Source organism: Brachycentrus maculatus, unplaced genomic scaffold (genome assembly GCF_059751285.1).
Source record: "Brachycentrus maculatus isolate JH-2025_06_01 unplaced genomic scaffold, ASM5975128v1 h1tg000077l, whole genome shotgun sequence".
NCBI classification, from domain to species: Eukaryota; Metazoa; Arthropoda; class Insecta; order Trichoptera; family Brachycentridae; genus Brachycentrus; species Brachycentrus maculatus.
The window spans coordinates 1,169,997-1,197,034 of NW_028280831.1; the positions used below are offsets into that span (position 1 = coordinate 1,169,997).

Here is a 27,038-nt window from a genome sequence, read left to right on the forward strand (position 1 = left end):
CTGATGTTTTTAATGTTTTTTCCAACTGCAATATGTATTAAATTAATGTATCATGAGTTTTACGAGCTATATACATTTTAGTATCAAAGATGAAAACAGTCTATTTTACCCCATATATGTAAAACCAAATAAATGTGTTTACAATCTAGTATGTCCATTTTTAATTGCAAATATAAATAATTTTACTAGTAATATCGATATGATGAACGATTTATTGGAAAATCAATAATGTCTCCACCAGTCTTCTTAGGGTTCACTCTTTAAAATATTGTATCTAAAAATTACATCAATTGCTATCATCTAGTTCATTGCTATCATATAAATAACTTAATTGGCAGTCTGAACATCTCTAAAAGGAATAAAAACAAAATAGCACAAACTACACATAAATGACATGATATCAATAAAATATACAGCGATACCCCACTTAACACTGTTTAAGCCTTACGCGGTAAAATTAATATTCCCTAAAATCAGGTGCAATTTTATTGCTTTGATACTCGCATGCAGACTCCAGGCACACTTGATATCATCACAGACTTTCTTTAAGTGCGTTTTATTTAGCACTAGAGCTTATCGGAACATATCTCCCATGTCAAGCGGGGTGATACTGTATTTTTATCAAAAGATCTTTTTTCTGACCTCTAAAATGGGTGTTCCACCCGGCATATCTTCAGGTATCGATCGTTTGTAAATCATTTGTTGGAAAAGTGGGGCATGATCGTTAACATCCTGCACGAATATGGTAACTGGGACTTCCGCTGATAATGGGGGTACTCCAAAGTCTCGGGCACGAACCTTCAAATTTAACAGAAAATATATAGAACATTTATAACATTTTTAGTGCGTTTTAATCTTCATACATAAATATTAGATTTAAAATTGCAAGTGTTGTTATAAAGATTTTTATTGATATCTCAACAGAGACAACCTGAGATGAGACTTTGAAAGTCTAAGCATTTACAGGACTAACACCTGTCGTTGACTGGTTTAAAAATAACTTTATACAATGTGTAGCATTCACCATTCTACCCGCGATTGAACCACCATATTATTCATATTTTGATAGTAGCCTTGTAAGTACAGTATTAAGTACACATTAAATATAGTATTCACTCGACATGTAAAAATTTTGTATTCGATAGATAAAAAAAAACAATACCGTGAGATGTATGGGGCGGATATTGCTGTTATCACCAGGGAGCTGTTCAAAATCCATTGGAGCAACCGGCTTCAATACTCCTGTATGTACGTCTACTGTGAAATTCTCCTTATATTCACCATTCACTATGTAGTAATCAACTCGACTATTTCTTGTTCCTGCCAAAACCAAATGTAACGTCTGAGATTTTTTTTAGTTTTATAAAATGGTCGGTTGAGAGCAGCAAATTTATTTTTCATGTTATGAACTAATCATTTAAATTAAATTATGTTTTCGCGCCATGATAATCACAAGCTGGGTGATATAATCACCAATAGGTTGGTACCCCTGATTATATGTCTATGGGAAGCATATAGGTTGGTACCCCTGATTAAATGTCTATGGGAAGCTTGTAAGTTGGTACCCTTGATTATTTGTCTATGGGAAGCATGTAGGTCGGTACGCTTGATTATGGAAAGCATAGCATACCAAGAATACAGTATTTATTATTTTATTTTAGTATTAGCATTATGGTTATTTTGGTTTAAAACCGACAAACTGCAGTTGTACTTATTATCCAGGAATAAACAATAAAAATATTAAAATTGTGCAGATGTAAGAAGTTAATTACATCACAAGGAAATGTATTTATGAATATGCATAGATTTGAAAAAAAGTGAAATAAGGATAAAATGTAGATGAAAAATATTTTCAAGAGTTGCATTGATAATTTTCAGATATATTTATTCATTATCAAATTATCAATGAATGACTTCAAACCTAGTTAGGATAAATATATAATCAGTATATCATAACAAAATATATCATTATTAATCTTTTAATAATAATGATATTATTGAAAAGTATATCATTAATATTAAAACATGAGATTGTTTTTTGATGATACCAAAAATGAATCATATCACAAAATAAAATCTTTTTAAAATTGTCTACATTATAGAATAATCTCAGCTTATCAATTTTAGTTTTTCTCTGAAGTGACTCAAATTACAAATTATTCACGTCAAATCTCGATTTTCATGCGATATTTCTATTCCGGGGAAAATTTTTCATATGGCCCTATTTATTACCATTCAAATCGGCATCTCTCGCTTCCAGGATAAGAGGTATTTCAAAATCATTTTCGCCCTCCAATAATCTGGCCTCGTATTTGTTGAGCAAAAATATCGGAGGGTTGTCGTTTACATCCTCTATGTTGACAACCAGCTGTACCGTGTTTCTGTTACCCTGACCGAGGTCATCTCGCGCTTCCACAGTCAAGAAGTGTCGGGAAATAAGTTCTCTGTCGAAACTGTTTCCTCCGGCAAGTTTTACTGTTATTATTCCAGACACAGAGTTGAGATGTAATCTGAAGAGAAAAATGGTTTGATTGAACATAATAAAAAATATTTAACAAAAAAAAATTTATATTTTACCGTCTCCAATAAGAAGATCGTACAAAGAGTGTTATTGTATCAAAATCAATATTTTTTTAAATTTAAATTATACCTTTTTTATTACAAAATAACAATGACTATTTCTGCTATCTTAATAAATCCACACAAGACTAAGTCACGCGTAGTTTTGTCAAGACAACAAATAACCTTAAACTCAATGCTGTACCGACAATGTAAAAATTAAATATTAAAAGAAATCTATTAGACTTCATTTGATACCACAGCACTGTGCTCATTGACAGAAATTTACGTATACAATCATTACTCCATTAAAACTGGATTGATATCTTAAGGAATAATTGGTACTTTCACAAACCTTAATTTAATAACAGAAGGTTAATTTAAGTAGGATTTTTTCCCATTAAATATATCAATGGCTTAGTGCACAAAGATACTATGTACATAATTCCAGTGATTGTATTTTTTATTTATTTATCAGCAGTACAGTTATAAAAAATATCAATTCTATGAGACCTTCAGTCTTGAGAAAAGAAAGCACTGGGCCACAGAACTAACAAAATATATTTGAAAAAAATCTTACAGATGTGCAATGCCTCCACCGAGGTTGGTATATCGGATTCCTCGTGTGCCAAAGTTTCCCGAATCGTCATCCATGGCCTGAACCCACGCCACCGTAGTTCCAACTCCACAATTCTCCGGAACGGAAACATCGTACATGGGCTCTGTGAACTCCGGGAAGTTATCATTTCCATCTCGTATATGAACCGTGATCGGGACGACACTAAAAAAAATCAGAAAAATTTCAATGGTGTCTTTAAAATAACATCTCTTAAATGGTATCCTGAGACATCAATTTTTATTTTATTACAACCACATAGCAATGAGACTAGAATGATTACAGATTTTTAGATAGTGAAAACTTATTGAAAACTGTTCCCTTTAAAACAAGATATATACTATGCATAATTTTTTTTTCGTAAATTATACAAAATCTCCCTTCATTAAGACTTATTTAAAAAAACTAAGAAAAAAATGTGTTTTCATCATATAAAAGATAAGAGGATAAAATGCTGGCATTTTAAATGAATCTTATTTTCTTCCAAAACAGGAATTATCCAGCACATTTTTGAAAATGTAAAATGTGAAGAAAATGTAGTTCAATTATATTGCGTAGGCATTTTTTCTCATAATATAGCAGGATGGAATTGATTTATTAAAATACCTCTTCTTTGGTTGAGATGCAACAGTCTCCTTGGCCACGAGTGAAAAATTCATAACCGTGACTTGTTCATAGTCCAGGTAGGATGGTTTGGCCACTCTGATCAGAAAGGAAGCCTCATTGACACCACGAGATGGGGTCACCTCAAACACGCCGTTGTCTCCTTCCAAGTACAACTCAAATGTTCCATTTTTCCCCTAAGAATTTAGTAAAATGATATAATTGTCATAAATACACTTTCCAGGGCTATTTTTAGGAAATGTCGTGATTTTTTAAGTGCAGATATCTTATTTTGGTAGATAATAAATGTCCGCCTCCATAATTCAGTGGTTGCCGCGTTAAGCTAGTGTGCTGAAGTCCCGGAAGGGATTTTTTCACTCTAATATTTACTAAATATTACCCTTGACAAGTTCAGGACTGATCACTATTCTGTATTTAGCACTGCTTCTATATAATGCAGTGCTCTATGCACTATTAAGTGCGGATAAGGATTAAATGAAGAAGAAGAAAGATAATGTTGACAAAACAGCATTTACTACATATTTTAGAAATAAAATCAGAAACACAATTTTGTCAATAATTTACAGATATATTAAAAGATAGGTACATTAAGCATTATATGGTATAAAGTACATTTATTTATCATGACTATAACAGTTGATCAGATTTTTGTTTGTTTTTTTTGTTTAAAGGGATAACTCGCAAAGCCTCTACTTTAAGAGGCTTGTCTGCAGGTAGGATAGTAAGGATACGGAAGGTTAATGTGAAAAATACATGACAAACACCCAGACCAATTGAAAATAAATATTTCTTGAATTTATTTTGCAATTGGCGGGAATCAAACCCTTGACACCAGTTTCGGAGTCCAGCGTCTACCCAACTACGCCACGGCGGCTGTCTGTTCATCTAAAATAAATAAAAACAATATAGGGATTTTATATATCTCACCTGATCATAATCGAAAACTTCTGGGATAGCATCCTGAAGGAATGTGATGGGAGTATTTTGCTGGGCATTTTCCACTACCTCGCAGATATATCTCTTACTACGGAACTGGGGTGTCTCATCATTGACATCGGTCAGTATTATGGTAACTTCGGTGGATGCTGTAGGAAGAGGATCAATCTCTTGTGATTCTTCAGTTGCCTTGAAAAAAAATAGTAATAAAGAAAACTGATAAAAAAAGACAGAGAGATAAAGAAATTATGCTCAATCGGAATCAATGGAATGGCAGTGATATTTACACATGGGAGACTGACTGGCTATTTAACCAGGCAATAACAAGTCATAAGCCATGTAAATGCCTATATTTTCATATTCCCATCTCAATTACAACTGGAGGGGTCCATAATATTGTAATCTAGACATCTTCGAGCCATGTTTGTGAAAATGAGCCCTAGTCCAAAAACTAGTAGCTAGCATATAAAAAGGTATAGTTCAAAGCAAACCACAACTTAATAAGGATTTCTTAAACTAAATTATTATCTCATTAATTGATTCGGCACTCACTTTGTGGGAATATCTATCCATTTTTATTTCAGTTTTACTTGGTAAATACTACTATTTCTTAAAATCTACTGTGACATGTTTTGATGCATTCCGCATCATTTGCATAATTTTCAATCATCATACGAAACACCGCATAATTATGTACCGCATAATAACACCGTATGGTGTTTAAAAATGACGCAGAATGCGTCGAAAAACGTGTCACAATACAATAGATTTTAAGAAATAGTGGTATTTACCAAGTAAAACATAAATTAAAAATAAAATATTATCATTACACTCTCTAAATAGAATCCAGTGAGAAATAATTAAATAGTTACAAGTATTTCCAAAATATAGGCTCCATTATTGTTCTCTGGGTCTTCTCTGTCCAATGAATTGATAGTATAAATGACTCCGGAGGTACCATCGATGTCGAATTGATCTTCGCCACCCGAAATTATGCTGTAAGATATTCTGTTGTTGACACCTCGGTCGCCATCGATTGCATGAACTGAAATTTAGGTTAACAGCGAATTTCAAACAAAAATTTAAAACAATCGAGTATGGCAAATATGTTGCTAAAGAAAACAGACTGCTTAATCAGACTGATAAAATAATAGCAAAAATTACGACGAAAGATTACCTAAGTTAAATACTGTGCCAAATGTCAAAATCAAACGTCACATATGGACCAGTGTCAAATTAACAACATAACAATATCTGAGGTACTTGTATATGTTTTTTTTGCTTTTAAATTGCAAATATGTAATAATTTACATTTAAAAAATTCTGCAATTAGTTGAATCATATTAGCCACATCAAAATAAGTCACTGATTTGATATAAAGGCAAATAATGTAAATACTCCCTGCGTTTGAATTTTCAGGCGAAGAGATATTGTTGTTACAGTTTTTTTTAATCGCACAAAAAAAATCACAGCACCAAATTATGTTGTTTTGTGTTATTTGGATTGAGTTGTAAAGTCACAGACTTTCGTTTAACGCAGTTTATTTAGCACTGGAACATATTGGAACACATATCCCCCGTATTAAGTGCGTTGTTACTGTATTTTGGTGTTGTGTTGTTACAGTTTAAAAAAAACGAATTCACAAAAAAGTAATGGGCGCACCAAATTGTGTTATTTTGTGTAATTTGGATTGAATGTAAAGTCGTTTAAAGTGTAGCATAATTTACCCAAGCATTCTCACTATACCCAAGAATCTGGCACGTAGGACTGATTACCTTGCCTTCATGTAATTGTTGATCAAATTGACACCGCATCGATCTTGATACCACTGATAAAGGTAAAAAAAATATTTTGACCTTCTGTATTATTATTATGTAGGTACCTGCTTACCTTCTAAAACAGATGTCCCAACTGGCGAATCCTCGCTTATTCTTGTAACTGGGGTAACTCCAACAAACTCTGGAGGTTGATCTTCGACATCTTGAACTTTTATTAAAATTGCTGCTGTTCCTGTATTTACGCGGCCCTGATTGGCTCTATCTGTAGCTAATATTCTTAACTGGTATAATGATTTCTTCTCGTAATCTAAGCTACCCACGAGACGAATAATTCCCTTTCCATTTTGAGTTTGAATGGAAAATAAATCGGATTCTCCGTCAAGTTCTTGAAGATTGTATACAACCTGAAAGCATAGTTTCATTTATAGTAAAACCGTCATTTTTACTAAGTAACAACAGTCGTCTCCTTTTATAATTTATCTTCTTTTCAGTGGACTTACGTTTTTGTTGCCATTGATTAGAAAAAATGTGAAAATATGAATTATGCTACTTGGCGTAGGTACTAAAGCAACGCCTCCTAGATAACGAATACAATGTCGTGCTTAAATATTAGAAATTTTCGTGCCGTCATAGTAACGATATATATATTGTTATTGGTTGAAAATAAAATAGATTAGATATATCAATCGAAAAACTTAAAGAAAATATCGATTTCGTAAATAAAAAAAAAACAACGTGCATAAATATAAATTTTAAATATAACACGTAAAATTTTTATACGTAAGTTTTATCCACTCAAAGATTGAAATAATAAGTAAATCTATTTTTTAAATGAAAATAAACATGCAGATAGTCTTGAAAAATTAAATGTTGTGGTGTAGCTACCTATTTATAAATTGAAAAAACCTACCAACCGTTTAAAACAATGCTGTTAAAAATGTTAAGTTCAGTATTTTCTTTTTACATATAGAAGACACATGCTTTTAAAAGTTCTCCAAAAATAGTGCGTTGATATTTTGGGCTGGGTGTTCTCAGCAAATTAAAAAAATTCTGTTAATGAAGGTAGCATTCATCAAATTGTGGGTTGGAAGGTTTCTGCACAACATGGTCCGTTTATAAAGGTACCTACCTGACCATAAGCCCCTTCGTCTAAATCCGTAGCTTCCACGGAAGTTAATATACTCGGGGACGCATCTTCTTTGATAGTGATGGCAGAAGGGTATGGCTTGAATACGGGTTCGTTGTCATTGACGTCCTCCACAAGAAGTAAAAAGCTCTGCGTTATAAAATTTCCTTCGCCAAGATGACCGTCTGTGAGAGTAAGCACCAAGGCGTACTCGTCCCTTGTCTAAAACAACAAATTATCATTTTAATAACACATTAAGATTTCTAGATCAAAGCAGATCGAAGTCGAAAGGAACGCCATTTTGATTTATTCCCGCGTTACAAAAGTTTTGATGGATAACGGAAATAAGTTTCAAAGTGATGACCCGTGAAGGAAATCTTTTTCATGCGAAGAAAATCAATGTAGCGCTTTTTTCGGATCCATTTCTTCGAGTATTTACGTGCGAATCTAATTTTACTTCGAACGACAGTTTATTTTTGTTTTTATAATAAATTATTACATTCGGAACATGACATTGTGTCCGATTGCATCATTTATGTTATATGGGTCATCCAAATCTAGCTGTATTTTTGTAAAATATAAATGAACCTTAGAGGCTTGTATACATCACCCCAATGTTTGGTATAAAGATAAAAAAAATATTCCTTCATTTATATTCCTAGAATATTCCTTAGAAAATGTAAAAAAGGAGAGTTATTTTTTATCCAATGATTAAAATAAAAAACATTTTTTTCAAAATAGGTGTTTCACATTTACTTTTGGTTTTCCTTACAAATTACGATTCTTGTTGTTGTTTGTCTATTTTAACTTTTTTTATCGGCAATTATATTAATATACCTAAAACATTATTGTTAGGTTACTTTAAAATGATTTTATTTTTATTAAAATTAATAATAAAATAGAACCTTTTCACAAAACATTTAATAAGTTGAAAAAAATTTGTGTGGGATTCCTCAAAGAATGTTATGAATTAGGACAACGTTGGCTTACTTTGAAAAGGATTTGACTTATATTTTTTTTCCTAAAAAGCTAGGAACAGTTAAAAGTAATGAATAATTAGAAGGGTACTCAATCTGTGAAATATTATAATCCCATTGAGTTTGTTGATACTTAAACATTAAGGTAATGGAAAAAATACCTCTCTATCCAGTTCCTTGGCAAGAAAGACGTTGGCTTCGTTGGATGAAATGGACTCTATTCTCAATATATCGCTTCTGTGCTGATCTCGGATACCGAAATGCAGATCGTCTCCATCGGGATCCACTCCTCGGAGGCGGTATATTAAACTACCTGTTAAATAAAGTTTTTTTTTTAAATGTTTTCCAATGGCGACTTCTAGTGGGAGCGAGGAGCAGAAGACGTCCGTAGATACACTGGGACAACGACCTTAAAAGGCAGTACCGATCCTATCACAGGTCCATTTGGCAAAGACGTCCAGGCACTTACTAACAAGGGAGGAGATAAAAATATGTTCGTATTAATTTACAAACGTGTATATTCCCGTCTCTTTTCAGTAAGTGGCGGGCAGCTAAATCCCGTTATATCGTCGACGCTGTTGGGTGCTGAATTGGGATGGATGCGATCTGCCTTGCCTAAAACAGGAACCACTTGCGGAGTTACAGGAAGGCATATACCATATAGCCAAAACGGGACCTGAAGTAAGTTGAAATAAATAATTTTTACGTTAATTATGTACGTACATTAAACGTTTTATCACGGTATTATCTATCAAGTATGTATTAGATTTGTAATAGACCTATTATGGATAACAATAAATTATTGTACCGGATGTATCAATAACGTGTCGTATGCCAAGAATCGGAAATGATGATCTGAATATGTAGGTAACCGGTTTCTTAAGATGATAGATGAAAGAAGATCGAAAAGAAAGCTTCTCAACTGCATTTTAATGAAATACGTTAATTTTCGGTTAAATCACTTAACGTCTACAAAACTGTAATCTATGTATCTACGGGTTGCGACATTTTCCCATTTAGATGAAAACTTTACAATTTTCGTCACATATTCTTGATGTTTGCATATTAGTATTAAATGATTTTATTTTAGCTGAGATAATTTCATACAATTCATTTAAAATAATTGTTTTATCATTCACATTTCATTATGTTCAGTATAGTCTAGTGTTCGGCAAATTCATTAGTCAACAGACCCAAATGTCCACAGTATAACGATTGAGGTTTCTTTTGAGAGACTAGTAAGGCAAAAATCCATTTTTCGCTCTTATGATTGTGTTGATCATATGATTCAGAAACCAGATGGTAAAAATCATCATGTCTTCTCTGGATCTTTCAAAGCCGACCACATGTGCTGTGAAAAAAGTCGATATTTCTTTTTCACTAATATTTCCATATCAGCACAGAGTGTGGGTTGCGCACATTTGTGGCTAAGCCATACTCATATGGCCAAAGAACCGCCTTCGGCTCGCGAGCCGCAGTTTGTCGACCGCTGGTATAGTGGAAGACTTCCGTTTATGGTCTTTGATTCGATTCTCCACGTTCTCTCGATTTAATTTATATTTTCCATCACCTTACGTTTGGTAACATTTTAAGAAAATACAAATATTTTTATATGAATATGTAAACAACCCAATCACTGTCAAGTTATAAAATTTGCATGCAAATTATGAATTCAGCGTATAGTTTTTCCTTGGTGAGTAATTGGTTTGGTGTTATTTATGAAATGTGTCTGCTCTAATTATTACAAATGTTTGCCTAGTAAAAATCGAATAATCTCTAAGAAAAATCAACATTTTCACAACCGTAAATAAAAATGAAAATTTTTCGATGAAAATGGAAGACCAATAAAAAAGACCAATTAATATTTTCGGACATATTTGTGTTAATTGGAATTAATTATATGAAAACAGCCGCCCATAAACAGAATTTAATTAGCATAAATAACAATATTATGAGAAAAAAAACAATGCATTATATTATATCTACTAGGATGTAATGAGTATGCATAGAAATATTAAATTTTAAGAAATTAAATGATAAATATTTATAAACATATACGAACTGTTTGTATTTTCACCTGTTGGTGAGAACATTCGTAGTTTTTTTAAACTATTCGTGTTTACATTAATAAATTCAAAAGTGGTCTTATGCAAGTGTTTTTTTAGTTTTTTTTTAAGGAATAACCCGCAAAGCCACTACTTTAAGAGGTTTGTCTACAGTTAGAGTAGTAAGGAGTACAGTAGGGAAGGTAAATGTGAAAAATATATCGCAAACGCCCAGACCAACTGAAAATAAATCTTTCTTGAATTCATTTGGCAATTGGCGGGAATCGAACCCGCGACGCCAGTTTCGCAGTCTAGCGTCTACCCAACTACGCCACGGCACCTGTATATATATTTTTTATATTTATTAAATTAACAAATTATGGAATAGATTTATATTATCCACTGACACTTCGTGATGGAATTGCATTTTTAATTTATTATTAGATTAAAACCAATATTTTTAGCTTTTCCACTTTTTTATTTGACCAGCGACCGGGTTTCGTCGTTACCGACATCATGTTGTACATGAACGCAAATATAAAAAAAATAGCTAGTTCGTCGAAAATATTCAAGATATCGTAAAGTGCATCGAAGGAATATAATAAATTTTATTTATTCATAAAAATGCCCTGGATACGGCGTAGCCCATCAAAGCTAGATGATTGTGAAATTAACAAAGAAGATAATAATACAGTATTATTACAATAACTGTACACAATGCCACAAATTACGTTGTCATTTATAATCTTCAGCTTTGAAGACCAGAGCACAAGTGCAACGGTTGCAATTATAAATAAATCAGCTTTCCTATCAAAAGTGAATCGGTAGATGCACATCAACCTGACGTGCCTAATTACTATCAATCACCTAACACCATTAGTCGATTCCATGACCTACAAGTCGGTTGAATCAAATCGTCCGAGTCAATTTACCCTGTAACAATCGTCAATCTCTACACCAGTGGCTCTTAACCAGTGCTCCGCGAGCTTGTTGCTAGTGCTCCGCGAAATTATGAAAACAAATATGTTGGCTAATTTAATATTCGAGTTTGTTTGCAAATATCAAGAAGAATAACAAATAATTACTCTATTAACAGATCGTACTCTAAAAACAAAATTATCAGAGATATTATTTTTTGACATCTCATCAAAGATGAAGAAGAATATGGAAGTCTGGGCATTTACGGGACTGACGACCGTCATAGGCTGGTTTAACACACGTGTAACATTCACCAATTCTACCCATTATTGACAACCACACTACTCAAATTCTCGGAAGTTCTATATATATGAACCAATTTTGAAACATTGTTCTTGAACCACTAGAACTTCACTAGAGACATTTATTGGTGAGATGAAAAGAAGCTTTTTATTGAGCAGAAACTTTTTTTATCAGTATGTGTGGTTCGAATCCTGGATTATAACCACACAGAATGTATTTATCAAATTATCAGAGATAACTCTGAATGAATTTTGGATTTTTGTTTAGGACGAATACCCAGCTCTCTCCACAGGGTAGGTACTGAAAAAAATATTACAGTGTTCAACCTCATATTTCTGTTAGCTAGGTTTCTCGACATTTAAACGAAGAAACGCGAAAGGCTTAGCAATTTGGATGAAGAAATAAGAGCAGCTGAAATTTGTAAAAACAGACAGCTTAGGTGTCACATTAAATAATTTTCGCCGGAAAAAAGTTTCATTGGAGTATTTATGTTTTTATGTATTAAAAAAAAAAATATTATTTTAAACTTATCTGTAGTAAAATAATCACTGTTATTTTTAATAAAAGTTATCTTTGTTTGATTTTTTAATCTTTGGTGTACCGCGAATTTTCCTTGCGATGAAAAGTGCTCCCTGACTTCAAAAAGGTTCAGAACCACTGCTCTGCACAGTACATCAATACGAAATTAGTTTTGACTTCAATAAGGTTCCAAATTGATTTTCAGAAGCAGAGTTAATGGATTGTGGTTTTAATGTTGTTGATATTCTGACATTCGCGCAATGTAGACCAATAATTGCAATTTCGAGTGATCTAAATCGTATATTCTAGATCTGTGGACATTTAAAAATATGTAGACATTTTATCTAATTGAATTTATGTTAGGGTAACGGTAGTACAATATTTATTGTAATCGCGTAGCCCCTTTCTATACGATGAAGTTGAGTAAATGGTATTGTAAGGCGAACGCTTTTAATCGTTTGAAAATTACATTTCACAACATTGCATGTATACAACTTTCAAAATCGAGAAAATATGCATGTTTAATAAAATAGTTAAAATTTATGTACGTTATACAAAGTAGGTAATCATTTAAGTCAGCCAATAAGCCAGGCCGTAAGCACTGTGAGTTTCCAGACTTTCATAGTACCTTCGTATATTCGATATTGTTTATTTTATGTTGTATTTACAACTAGGCAGGTACTCGTATAACCTTAATTATCCTTATTTTATTTTATTTTGAAATAAACAAACCTTTTAAACATCCTTTTCTGGACATACTCCGTTTCCATAGGAATATTGAATAAAAATATAGGGGTAACTCGTATCCATACGAGGCTACAATGGAAAATGTAAATACTAACACAGTAACCCATACAAAATGTGGTGTTAGTATAGGTACTTCCATATTTTAAACAGGGACCAGATAATATTAGGTGCAAATTAATTTATGCAACTTAATTTAGTTTATTGTGATAAAACTTTTCATTAATAATTTATCACATTCTTATTTTTTATTGTAGTTTATTAAACATCACGTAAAAACCACAGAATGTTTAATTTGATAACTGTAAAGTAAAGAATTTTAACGGTGAACCATTTTTTAACATCAATTTTAATTTGTCAATTTCTGATGTGTTGGACTTGAAAAAATCTTGTGGTAAATTTTATTGCGGTTTCAATTATCTATAAATTACTGTAATTAAGTTCTTCTTCACCTATTTCTAGTCGTGACCGTTAAAAAGATGATTAATTCAGAATTGGACCAACTTAGCAGAACGGAACCATGTAAGATTTGAGTATTCGAAAAGTAATGACAAAATATTTTATATCCTTTATTCAATGAATTACACCTTCAAAATTCAATCGTCCATTTCTAAAATTTGTTAAAACGATAAATTATATGATTTTTAAAAAATTAACCGAATGTTTTTTCGTTCAATCAGTATTTGATTAAGAAATGTGAGTTATAATATTATGCAGTTATACTTATTTACAAGACAATTTTTTTAAAGATTATTTTTAAGTGGAAACACAGGTTTCTAATTACACAATTGTTTTTTTTTATTATTATTATATCTTGTTACTTTTATGAAAATTTGGTTTTCCAAAAAATAAAGAAATATGTATAAAGGTAGGGACTGACGGGAGCATTTCGTCGTAACGTAACGTCGTAACATCGCTCGCGGCGAGCATCAGCGAGCATCCTAAACTATGGATGGAGCTCTCGGCTTGCTGTACTGACTATACGAATGCTCGCATCGTAACGTGTTACGATACGACGAAAGGGCTCCAGTCAGTCCCCACCATTATACATATGAACATTATAACTTAAACAATTTTGAAGCAAACATTAAATAATTTATTACGTTAAAATTGATAATCTTTGTAGCATAGCGTATATTATTTACTTGAAATCTATTGAACGCAAAAAAACGCACTGTGGATATGGTTTCATTTTTACTAATAATTGCTTCAATTATGTAATAATAAAAAAAATGTCAGTGCGTGCTATATAATTTTAAAAGTACTCATGTACACTAATGACGATTTTACTTTGATACGCATTTTATATTGTTTTAAGTTTTCGAGATAGGAAATGAGGAAGCTAGAGAATCCAAATTAGAAATAGAAATGGTATTTTTAATAACAATACTAACTTATCTTTTTGTGTTTGACACCATGTGCGTAACTAAGTATGAAACAGGTAGGTAATTTTGGCAAAGGCACAGCAGTTAATGGCGAATTATTATTGTCATAAGTATTGTTATGTCACAATGGAATAAAAAAAGGGATATAATTGTGATCAAGAGCAAAAATACGCATGTGACGCATAGTGACGTAATGTTGAAAATCAATTGCCTAGGTTCTTATCATTCACACAAAATAATACTCATAAATTTAACAAAACAAATGATAATTGCTTTGATATTATTTTTTTTAAAATAAGAATTAAAACCTATTAGAAATCAATAAAAAATTGCACAAAATATGTCAATTTTTATTGACTTCCGGGGGATTGTAATCAAGATATGTTATAGAGGTCTCAACAGAGATGAGGTACTTGAATGAATTACTACATTTGTAAAGTTAAAGTCAGTCAAAATCAGGAAATATAACCTATTTTTCGGTATTTTGTTTAAATTTTCCCTATGAAAATACTAAAGACATCTATTATTAGTGAGATGAAAAGAAGCTTTTTATTGAGCAGAAACTCTTTTATTAGAATGTGAGGTCCGAATCCTGGATTATAATCACATAAGCAAAATATCATTTTCATTTTTATTAAAAGTTTATAATTTGACCAAGCGAAGTTCTAGTGATTCAAGAACAATGTTTCAAAATTGGTTCGTATATAAAGAACTTCCAAGAATTTGAGAATACAAGAATACAAGAAGTGTGGTTGTCAATAATGGGTAGAATTGGTGAACGTTACACGTGTGTAAAGTGATCACTTAAACCAGCCTATGACGGTCGTCGGCCCCGTAAATGCCCAGACTTCCATATTCTTCTTCATCTTTGATGAGATATCAAAAAATAATTAAGACAAACACCAAACTTATTGATGGAGAAGTTTTGATGCCACTAATTACAACCCTTTGATTAAACCTCTGATAATTACGGAAAATACAGGAAATGGGAATGTTTAATACCTACCTTTTTATAATAAGGTATATTTAATTTAAAATAACTCCTATAACTGGAGATAATCCAGATTTGTGAATAAGTATTTGAACACACTCAAAATGTTGTAAAGATATAATATCTACTAAGATTACATTTTTCATTCATTTTTCATAATTTGTATTGGAACACTTTCGTATAATACCACCTTAAGGTGGCTTTGATTAAATACCGTTGATCGAGTATGGTTGACATGATGTGATATCACATGTGGCATTGAATAATGACGATTCCCGATAAGAAAGTTGTGTAACAGCTCTTACCGATCGGAGTTTCCGGTCCTTCTTTCAGTCTTATGACAATTTCCGTCTGCCCATCGATGAGGAATCTCGGCGGTTTGTTAGCAGCGACTCCGCCCGCCGCAGCAGCTAAGACACTCAACACAGCGCACGCCAAGAGCACTCGGCTGCTCGCTCCCGCCCTCGCCTTTGTTCTCTTCTCCAGTTTCTGTTGCCCGGATCCATTATAAAACGCTAAATTACACTTAAAACTATTTTTATATTTTTCCAACTTATTGAGCATTTTATCGCGTTGCTCGTCATCACTAAACTTGACATCTCGAAGTTTTTGCGATCTCTTTAACCTGACTTTTGCGACAGCGCCATCCATCGTAAGTATTTTCGTATTTTCCCGCGGGTTCATCGCTACAGCTCATCTCTTTTATCGTGGATATACCTCGCATTGTCTCTGTGTCGCCCTTGCGCGGTGTCGTTTCCCATTTCTATAATGGCTACCGCAACACAATGTGGAAAGTTACAGTCATTCGGTAATTGGCGCGCTCGTATGTCATGGCTATGAGACAATCGAGATGAAAGTCGCGGGTGCTGACGATGCTCGCTCGGAAGTCGGAAGGGAAGGAGATACCTGGAACAATAGGATGCAACTAGATCAGTATTATTTGCTACAATTTGTAATAAAGAAACAAAATTCGCACGTGTTTCGTGATGCACATGCGTGATCTAGATATCTTTGCATCATACGTGAGAGCAGATCATGCGAATGACAATTACAATTAGCTGCTTATTATACAATAATTTATTTTTAAATTCTTATGTTTGAACATGATTATTATTTTTTTGTTAGTGTACACACATACAAACAATGAAGACCTTGGACAAAAACTGCACATGTCCAATTTTTTTAGTCTCTTTATTTTTTCCATTTTTGGATTCTTTGTCTGTTATAAAACAACCGTATGTCTCTTAAATAAGGGGTGGGTGAACATATGCTGTGCTATGTAATATGTAAAGAGGGTCAACACAACGAAGTGTTCTCATTTAAATTTATTCTAGAATAAACTCTTTATTTGCATGGCATCCGAAAGCATTTATGTCTTAATTTATAAGCTACACAGGAGCATAATATTCATAAAATATATATGTATGTAGCTAGAAATGCGGTACCTGTCGGTGAACATAAGAAAAAACTTATAGTTATATAACGAGTCCATGTAGTGGATATGCCGAGGCTACATATAGTAATTCAGCTTTTATATTAATTTTGCTTTACGAAATCAAAGTAAGTTATGTGTTATCGTAAGATAAGAAGTGTAAGTAATAGGGTAAGAAGATTTGGTGATAACCAAATTATTATCGTTATTTGTGTTAATTAACTCGTATTTCGCCTGTATAAAATTTTCATAATTCACTTCCCCATGACATACTCGTAGTATGATATATTCCCTCTTTCAAATTGATGAATTAATCATATAATTACACACCATGAAGACATTAATAAATTTCCTCGATACGTATGTAAATGGATTCGTAACTGAAAATGTAACGGTCGGTTATGTGAAGTGCTATATTAGGAACTTGACCGTTTTGGCTAAAGATGACAACTGGAGCGTGTAGAAGATGAAAACTGTATTTAGCGTTCATATTTTCGCATTGATTGGGCAGTCGGAATAATGACAGACGACAGACTACCAGCGACACAAGTAATGATGGCTTTCTACAATATTATCAGTAATGGATCTACCCATTGACGTTCAGTGAACTGTGATAATGTAGGTATAACATTTAAAGCAGTTATCATATTGTTTTGCCTTCGCTCTAGATATACCTAGGAGCATGGCCGATCTATCCATGAATGATGCCTATAACTCCAAGTTAGATTAGGTTGATCGGTGGTTCCTGATCTTTTTTTAGACAAAAAATTGTTTGGTATTAGAGATGGAGTGTCTTCGTAGTTTTTTTGACAATCCTTAAAAAAGCTTGAATATATATCGTAGTATTCATTTTATTTTCATATTATCTTTTGACATCTCAACATAGATTAATATTTCCATATTCTTCTTCATCTATGTTATGATCTCAACAAATAATATAAATAACTCCTATAATTGGAGATAATAGAAATTTGTGAACAAGTATATGGACGCACAAAATGTTCTAGATTTCATTTTTATTATTACTGTGAACGTGTCATTTTCCTCAACAAACTTGTGCACATTTCCATTGTTCACAAGCTTGTACAATACTGGTATGTAACCCCGCATGCCCATTATTTCATCCCTCTTCACTTTCCTACACGTATCTCTATAATATTAATTTATCTAAATTATGTAGCAGAAATGTACCTGAGGGGTGAAGGGTTTGAGTGTTTTCACGCTCTCTGTGTTGCATGCTATTGATTTTGTTCCCTTTTTCTAAAAATTAAAAATTCGAAATTCAAAACGGCTCGCAGTCGAGTAGATGACGTGCGAGTAGAAAAGGATTTATATGAAAAAGAAATATTTTATTTATATCAACGTGAACATTTTTTTTACTTATATCAAAATTTTAACACACATCGCATTCGCGGTACTACTCAAAGTAAAAATAACTAGAAAAGTTTCCGAATATTTTATATTTATGTTAATATTCAATGTATGATTACAATAAAAATTCGCTTGTTTTTTTAAAGAGATGCAAATATTTTTTTTCTGTCAGTCGTGATAGCTATCTCATTAGCGAATTTTGAAAAATGGATATCATATTTGAAGAGAAATTGCGCATCTTTTTTTAATGTAAATTAAAATAAAATATTTTCATCATTATGTATGTAGGTATATAATACATTTATATTTCAAATTTACATTTTTCATTCAAGCGATTCTGATTTCACACTACTTTTTGGATACTACTTATGTGTGTGTCATAAATTTTGGCGAAATGTGTCTGTGATGATTAATATAGCAATACGATTAGCACTAGTAAAAAAATATTATAATTGTATTCATTGTTTTGCTAATCAAAACGTTTCTAATGCAAAATCATCACAATTACAGGTACAATTTATTTAGTGTAAAGTCATATTTCCAGTCCAATTAAAATTTACTTTCATATTAATTTCTATATTATCAAAAATTACTTCTATCCATTTTAGTATAAAAAAATGTAGAGGATATTTACTGAACGTGCTAAATATACAGTTCATAAACTAAATACTCGTATTTGGCAATCAAAAAGATTATTGTCTCAAAAGTATAATAATTCACGTATTTGCCAATTTCAATTGATACATCTTTTTATTCATAAATATGTATTTTAATTGTTAAGTAATATAAATTAAACTACAAATCAATTAAACACATTCAATTAAAGCAGTTCATTTGTAAATTTCAGGAAAATCCTTTAATCGCTATATTTCAAAGTTGAGAAAGTAATTTTTAATCAACAATTTTTATGAAAAAATAAATGGATTACGGCATTTGTAGGACATTTCAGTGCACTAATTCTTGCAATTAGACTAACGCTGCATTCATATGCTGACTGTTCTGCTTATATTGTGGATTAAGACCAAATTGGATTACACTCAGATAATTCTATAGGATATAATTAATTACCTAACATATAATATATTTTTTTCGCAATATCTTTAGAGCACAAAATATAGAATTGAAAACATTGTGTTTAAATAGTAGATTGTGTAGGCCAAGTTATGACGATGTGGGATTCGGATATTTAAATCTAAAATATAAATGTGTGTATTATTTCGAGAAATAAAAATACTTTGTGTTCTGATCCACTCACATTTTTATTTAACCAACTAGTTTTGGCAACAACCTGTTGCCCTCTTCAGGGTTACATTTATTATGTAACCCTGAAGAGGGCAACAGGTTGTTGCCGAAACTAGTTGGTTGAATAAAAATGTGAGTGGATCAGAACACAAAGTATTTTTATTTCTCGAAATAATATATCAAGATGATCCACAAAGTTAATGCTTTCAATATTCAAAATATAAATGTGTGGTTGTGGTCTCGTGGTTAGTGTCGCGGACTCTTAAGTCAGAGTTTCTCGGTTCAAACCCACTCTACCACAATTTGATACCTATTTTTAAGAATGAGCCGCTTTGGCTTGCAGATATACATAGTATGAAATTGAAGTATTTTTGTAAGTAATAAAAAACACATGAAAATATTGCAAGGGTAGAGGATCATTAACTTAACATTTGCCCCTAGTTCCCGAATTGAAAGTCGATGAAATAAATTTTTAAAAGTTAAATTATAATTTCATTGTTTGTAATGAATTCCCTCAATTAACGTATCCAATCCAAATTGTAATATTGATGTTATGAATCATAATAAATTATTTATATCTTATATCTGAATCACTCAATTTATGGTAAAATTTACGTTGATTCAAAGAAAATTAAAGAATACTTAAAATATTCCATTAATAAATTTTAAAATAATGTTCTCGGTTTGAAAATGCGATTTTTTCGTATTTGCGCATGCTCAGTTGCTGTTCAGTCAACGGCTACAGGCAGCGGTGCGTTAAACGCTCACCAAGATCCAGCAACGTTATTATACGTGGGCGGGTAAAGAGCTGTTATGGCGGTTATGACCACTGGCCGAAAACAATCGGGGCGACTGACCGCCCTGCTGAATCGGGACACTGCGAGCGATCGCGAGCAGCCTCTACGGTACCAGGGCACGGATGGGAGACCGCGGGCTTTTACGAACACCCTCGTTGAATAAATTCACCAAATCCGAGTTGGAGCGAGAGTATTCGAGAATAAATTGAAAACAATCTAATGCAGATTTTAGCACACAAAAAGTGAACTACTTTAACGAAACGAATAAACAAAAAATAGATTAAGCTAATCCTCACTATAGTATACAACCTCCATCCATTTAAAATCGTAATTTTCTTTAATAAATTACTGGGGATCGAGACGCAAGCATTAGAAAAAAACCTTTGCAAACGTATTTGTTCATGATCAATCAGAATAAAGTATTCACCTACTTCTAGAAATATTACGTAATTGTCCATGGTATATGAAATAAAGATAAAAAGAAATACATAGATATATCAACAACAAAAATAATTAATATACCTAATTTGAAGCACTAACTTTGTGATTTTCCATTTTATAATTAAAATGTAATTTAAAAAAACGTTAAAATTATATTTAGTATTAATCAGTCTTTATAATGAAGCGATTAGATTCGAAACCGGTAGACATTATAATTAAGTTATAACAAAATATTAATAGTGATTTTTAAACAAAGTTACATTTTAATTATTAAAATAATGAAACAGTAATTATTGTTTTGAAAATAGTTTGATCGTTTATTTAATATTACTCATAACTTTATTTTTCAATTTATGATTAATATAAATAATTCTTAAATTTTAATCGTAAGACATGATTTAAGAATTTAGCTGAATACAAAATGAAAACATAGGACATCTTAGAATTTTCACTGAACTTTACTTTTGTGGTGGCAAAAAATATTAGTAAATATATATTTCAAGTATAAAATAATTCGGTTGAACGTCATTTATAAAAAAAAAAAAAAAACAGAATTTTAATCGTAATTAAGTGAATGACTACGTGATATACTGATATAAGTCCCAATCAGTATTGTATGGATTTGAAATAAATTTAATTGTTGATGAAAAGACCAAAGTTTTATTCAAAACCATATGAATTTGATAATGAACTCAAAAATACCACATTCGTGTCAAAAATGTTATTTTTTTAGTCTTATGGGTATTATTTATGAGTTGTTACAATCTGGATGTTATGGCAAAACACATTTAAAGAAAGAAAAATTTATGTTGCTTACAAATATTAAAATAATCAATCTTGAAAACTTTCGTAAGGGAACGCTTTAAAAAACGGATTTTTATTAGATACCAACAATCAACAGATTTTTTTTATTAACCGAGATAAATCTACGCGGAAAACCCCAGAATAAACCTACATCGTAATCTAATAAAAAATAATTTCAATGGTTAAAATTGGCAACTAAGACAATTCGACTTTCTGATGACGATATTATATTTGACGTTTGTGATCTGCTAAAATATTATTGTCAGGAATTAGTATGAAGCCATTTGAGAACAGAAGCCTCAGTTTCGTATCAAATTTCTCAATCGATAGTAATAAATATGAAACAGACGTATTTCAACCTTAGAAAGTTTTCAGCTGACCTAAAGGAAAAGCGAAAATGAATGTTATATTATATTATGAGGAGATAATGTGAAATTTTATCTGTTCGTTATGCAGAAATAATGATACGCATAAGTAATTATTATTCATTGACTTCTGTGTAATAAATAAATTGTATTAAGTGCTTTTTCCGCCTCCTCAGTGTAATGGTCAGCACACTTGGCTACCGTACTGGAGGTCCCGGATTCGATTCCTAAGGTGAAGTCAAATAAATATAAGTAATTTTTGCACTCTAATATTTATTCAATAATACCCTAGACAGGTACCTGAAGCGGAGGGCTGATCGCCTTTCCTTCATGAGTTAACGATCAAGATAACACTGCGTTTATACGATGCAGTATGGTCGGGTATGCATCGGGTACGGATAAGAGTTTGAAGAAATCCATGTAATATTTAACACAACTGTTTTTTTTCTGCATTAAAAGTTTTTCTTCGTAATAATTATATGGTTTTGAAAAGAAAAATGTTTGAAAGGTGAGGAGTTTTAAAAAAATTGAAAATATTTTTTCTTCATATATTCTAAAAAACAATAAAAAATCTTATACACGCGTACATTCTTTTAAAAAATCGGTGACTTCTCCGGTGGTCGGCCGGTGATTAAATTCTGTGTTTGCGAATACCTTCTTAAACGAAATAATGTTTTGTTTGATCCCATAAAGAAAGAGCTATATTTACTTATCAGAAGAGAGTGTCGATTCATCCCACCGGATATTCGACTATTATTTGGGCATTATTATGAGTGGTCACGGATGAGAAGTGTCGAATCATTACGGTAGACCATTTCTCGGAAAGGTGCTTATTTTATTGTTGTCGAGTGTATTGTGAGGTGAAAGCATTACCTATCGCGATCAAAATAAAGATGTTGAAAAAGTATTGATGGTACATCAATTTATATAATAGTTTCAACGTAAAGTGTTTTTATTTCACAATCTTTTAAGTCCAAATTTTTGTTTACAAATTCTAGATTTTCTCCACGTAAGAGTTATTTTATGAATATTTAAAAAAATATACATAGTTACAATTTTATACAATTTCCATACACTTCTAATTAATTCATTTTTTATTATTTTTGTTGCGCTGAGCACTCTCCAAAAAAGAGACTGAGCTCTTGTGCTTGGGGAGGGTTTTTTTGTTTTTTTTTTTTAATACATAAATTAAATACAAAAAATTTAATACATAAATTATAACTTTAAAAAATATGTTATAAAATTATTATATAAATCAATATTTTTAGTTGAACATTATACGAGATGGCGAGTGTTTTTGTCTAGAATTTTCACTCATAAATTACATTAAACTATTGTACCTAACTTTAAACATTGGAATTTTGGGATCTAACTAGCATTTCATGAAGGCTAGTAAAAACTTACACCTACTCAAACTTACCGTACTTATTTCAACCATAGATGTCACCGACGAAGTAAAATTTGATTGATCTTTTTAATTCAAGCGTTCCAAATACTCTTCCAAAATTTGTGTTATGTCAATCGTGGGCAAAATGGTGAATATAACATAGGGCGTAAAGAAAGATCACTTAAAACCAGCCAATGACAAGTTGTAAGTTCTAAAAATTTCCATACTTCCATATTCTTCTTCATCTATTTTGACATATAAATAAAATGAAAATCTTGCTGTTTAGAGCTGCCCATGACAGTGTGCATATACTCTCAAGTGATAGTTGACGTCGGAGGAAATGGTATATAAAAAAGAAGAAGAAGAAGATATTTACACTTTCTCTACATTTTGTTTAAACTAGACTATTAAAAATAATAATGTCGTATTGAAGTTTTGTTATGGGAAATGAAGTCATTGCAATAATTTCCTTGACTAATCAAGCTCTAAATTTTTTGATATTTAAATATTACGTCATTTCTTTCAGTGAAAAGCGTAACGGTTATGTAAAAACGATGTCGTTTTCTTTATAATGAGCAAAAAGGTGTTAAGTATGCAATTTCTTAATAAATCTATCCTTTCCATGATTTCAAAACAAAATAGTATTTTGAAAAGATTAAACCATAACTATGATGTAATCTAATTAAAAAAAACGAATATATTGTATAATATGAATATCATAAAAGGAATTCCTAATGTAAACGTATATAGGACTAAAAATGCAAATTGATAAGTATAGACGTTGTTAGAAGCAAACTGCATTTAAAGATCAAAATATAAATTTGAGTTATTGATGGTGACGTTTAATTTAGTTAAGCTGATGATGAAGTTAATTTAATATGACATAACCGTAAAAACAAAAGGGTTTGAAAACAATTAAAATTTTAAAGAACATTCAAAACGTATAAAATTCTTTATAGCTTTTTGTGGATGTCTCAGAAACTCTTGTACTGGAATGTTCTAATTTTGTATTAAACGATCAAATTAACATTATATCAATTTTATGCATTGTCTAATGCTCTATTAGGTGCGGTGTAAGGCTCAGAATAAGTTTTTTAAGCTAATAATTGAATTATTAACCAATAATCAATACACAATATGAAGAAAATACAGGCTTAGGGCGTTTGTCCACTACACGGGATTTCACCGTCCGGCAGTCCGGTTTTGAAAAATGAAAACGACTGCGACAGTTTAGCGTGATCGAATTTACGCGCAATGTGTTCACGCGCCGATCAAGAGCTCCGATCCGAAGAAAGATGGACAAAAGCCAAGGCAATTGTTTTAAAACGCTAACTAACGTGCCGGACGGTAAAATTACACGGAATTACACAAAATTCCAGGTAGTGGACAAGCGCCCTTATACTAAGTAATAAATATGGTTTACTCCAAGGGTAATAAATATTCCATATCATAAATATTCTTAGTTAAGAGACGAATATAAATTATCTTAAATTTAATTCAATAAATTTGATAATGTTTCTGGCTCAGACGTTTGCCGAAAATAATATGCTTTGTAAAAAAATATATAAAAATAATATCAAACGTTTAAAGCAACGTATTATACAAGGAGTATTTTTGTATGAATATTCACCGAGCATGCAGTGTTATTATCTCCGCAAGCACTTAGATTTAATATGTAATACAAACGCTAGATCCAGAGACACATTGTTATGTTTTTATTCAATCTTAATCCAAATATCGTTTTTAATGGTTTCATAACGCTGCTCCTAGCGCAGTCGTGCTGTAAAGATGTTATGATATGTAGATGCCGGTACGAAACAATGATGATGACAGAAACCCGCGTTATGGTTTACTTTGAGAAATTTATTTTGTTCCACTTACCCGCAGTCGAGAAACTCGCTGTTCTCAGGCTTCTATTAATTCTGTGTGCTTTTTAATTAATCCATGGCTAAATTTTGATTAAGGCACCCATAGAATTATTTCCAACAAGGTAATACGCACAACATAAGTGCTTTATACCTTTTACCGTTCGTTTTGGGCTATAAAGTTTAATTTGAAATTCTATATTTCTAATTGGCACTTATTTAGTTAGTAGTTTATAATTACATAATAGTAAAGTGGTACTGTGTTGAAGGTCTGGGGTTTGATTTATAAAGAGGTTTAAATAAATACAAGTGTTTTAAACACTAATATTATTTTATATTAACCTACTCCAAATCTAAAATATATATTTAAATTTTATTGTTTTTTTTTGTTTCTTGTTCTATCTTCTCTTCATCCTTTTTTTTTATTTTTACAATTAATTTTGTTTGTAAGAGCCAAATTCACTCGCAAACGAGTGGAGGCTTCAAGAAACCTACTCTGAAACTCATGGCTGATCACCTTTTCTTCATGTATTTAACGTTTAAAGTAACACTTGGATATGCGATGTAGTGTCCTATGCACCATTGGGTGCAGATAAAGGTTAGAAAAAGTAAACACGATGGCATGATTAATTTTTATTTATATAAATTGAAAAAATAATGACCTCAAGTACTTACGCTTTAACAGTTTACAAGTTATAAATGGCATGATTAAATATTTTTATTTATTTATATTAACTAAAAAAAAATAATGACCTTACGTACTCTTTAGCAGTTTATAAGTAACAAAGGCTGATACGAGTCCCCCACACATTACTTTCATTTGTCTTTATCCATCTATTATTTTTCCTTCATTTCCTTTCCCATATAACAATAATGCCCTACACCCTGAACTTTTTCACTTTCTTCATCTCTATCAAATTTCTTAATCCAAGAATTTGGAGCGCAGAACTGTCTTACGCTTTTATAAGTATTAAATATCTAACGATGAAAGATATGAGAATAATCCGATAATTTCAAAACAGCGGACTTTTTAAGACGACAACCGAAAGAAGGAAGTATCCCTGTCTTACTAGGTATCTATGTCTGAACCGCCAGACAATTCAGTGTTTGTCAACCGAGAAGTACTGCTCCTCACCACCACCAAGGCCGAGGTAAGTGAAGCGAGAAAAACAAAACTTAGTAAAGGAAGATGGCATTACTAATTCAGGGACATTGACACTGTAATTACTATTATTATTTTATCTTTGCGCTTCCTTATATGTACAGTGGGACTTCATCATTCGTCTCTCAATTTCGCAGACATAAAGAAATTCAATAATGAGGAGAAAAAATCTTGATTCATTCTACTTTCACGAGCGAACGGCACCTACTTATGCTTGCAGTGGATGTTTTGAAAACATATAGTTCGGACATGCAAATAAACTAGATACCCAACAATCAGAAGTGGCTTTAGTTCCGATTTTCATCTTCTTTCTTCTTATAGATCCTAGGATCTGTTTGTTCCGTTATCCGTCTCTTGTGATGAAGACTGCCAGCTGTCACGCCATCGCTTTGGAGGTCTTCCAGGTGGTCTTCTTCTGTCTGGGTTCTCTTGATGAGTAATTCGAGCTAGTCTATTTTCTTGCATTCTATTGACACGTGCATTCCAGAATCGTCTTCCCCGTCTGACTATATCCTCCGTACTATACACTTTCCGAATTTCCGTATTCTTTATTCGGTATCTTAACGTGTTTTCGGTAATGCACCTCAATGTCCTCATTTCTGTTCCTGTTCTTAGAAGAGATTTGGTTATTGCTGTATTTGTCTGCTCTGG

General features: G+C 31.9%; 1 protein-coding gene and 1 long non-coding RNA gene across 2 annotated transcripts in view; one reads left to right on the top strand and one right to left on the bottom strand.

Moving 5' to 3' along the window:
- Positions 1-27,038, bottom strand: part of Cad88C (cadherin 88C) — a 66,574-nt gene that overhangs the window by 16,178 nt on the left and 23,358 nt on the right. Inside the window, exons 2-12 of the mRNA XM_088257289.1 lie at positions 15,827-16,427; positions 8,778-8,929; positions 7,643-7,861; positions 6,626-6,917; positions 5,608-5,780; positions 4,727-4,924; positions 3,782-3,975; positions 3,140-3,340; positions 2,233-2,510; positions 1,163-1,320; positions 643-798 (exon numbers count right to left, since the gene is read on the bottom strand). Of these exons, the coding sequence (XP_088113415.1) occupies positions 643-798; positions 1,163-1,320; positions 2,233-2,510; positions 3,140-3,340; positions 3,782-3,975; positions 4,727-4,924; positions 5,608-5,780; positions 6,626-6,917; positions 7,643-7,861; positions 8,778-8,929; positions 15,827-16,205 (2,400 nt within the window). The 5' untranslated portion in view covers positions 16,206-16,427. The remainder of the gene's footprint in view (positions 1-642; positions 799-1,162; positions 1,321-2,232; positions 2,511-3,139; positions 3,341-3,781; positions 3,976-4,726; positions 4,925-5,607; positions 5,781-6,625; positions 6,918-7,642; positions 7,862-8,777; positions 8,930-15,826; positions 16,428-27,038) is intronic.
- Positions 5,639-27,038, top strand: part of LOC148311092 (uncharacterized) — a 50,624-nt gene continuing 29,224 nt past the window's right edge. The window contains exons 1-2 of the long non-coding RNA XR_015837313.1: positions 5,639-6,572; positions 9,154-9,297. This is a non-coding gene — a long non-coding RNA (uncharacterized LOC148311092). The remainder of the gene's footprint in view (positions 6,573-9,153; positions 9,298-27,038) is intronic.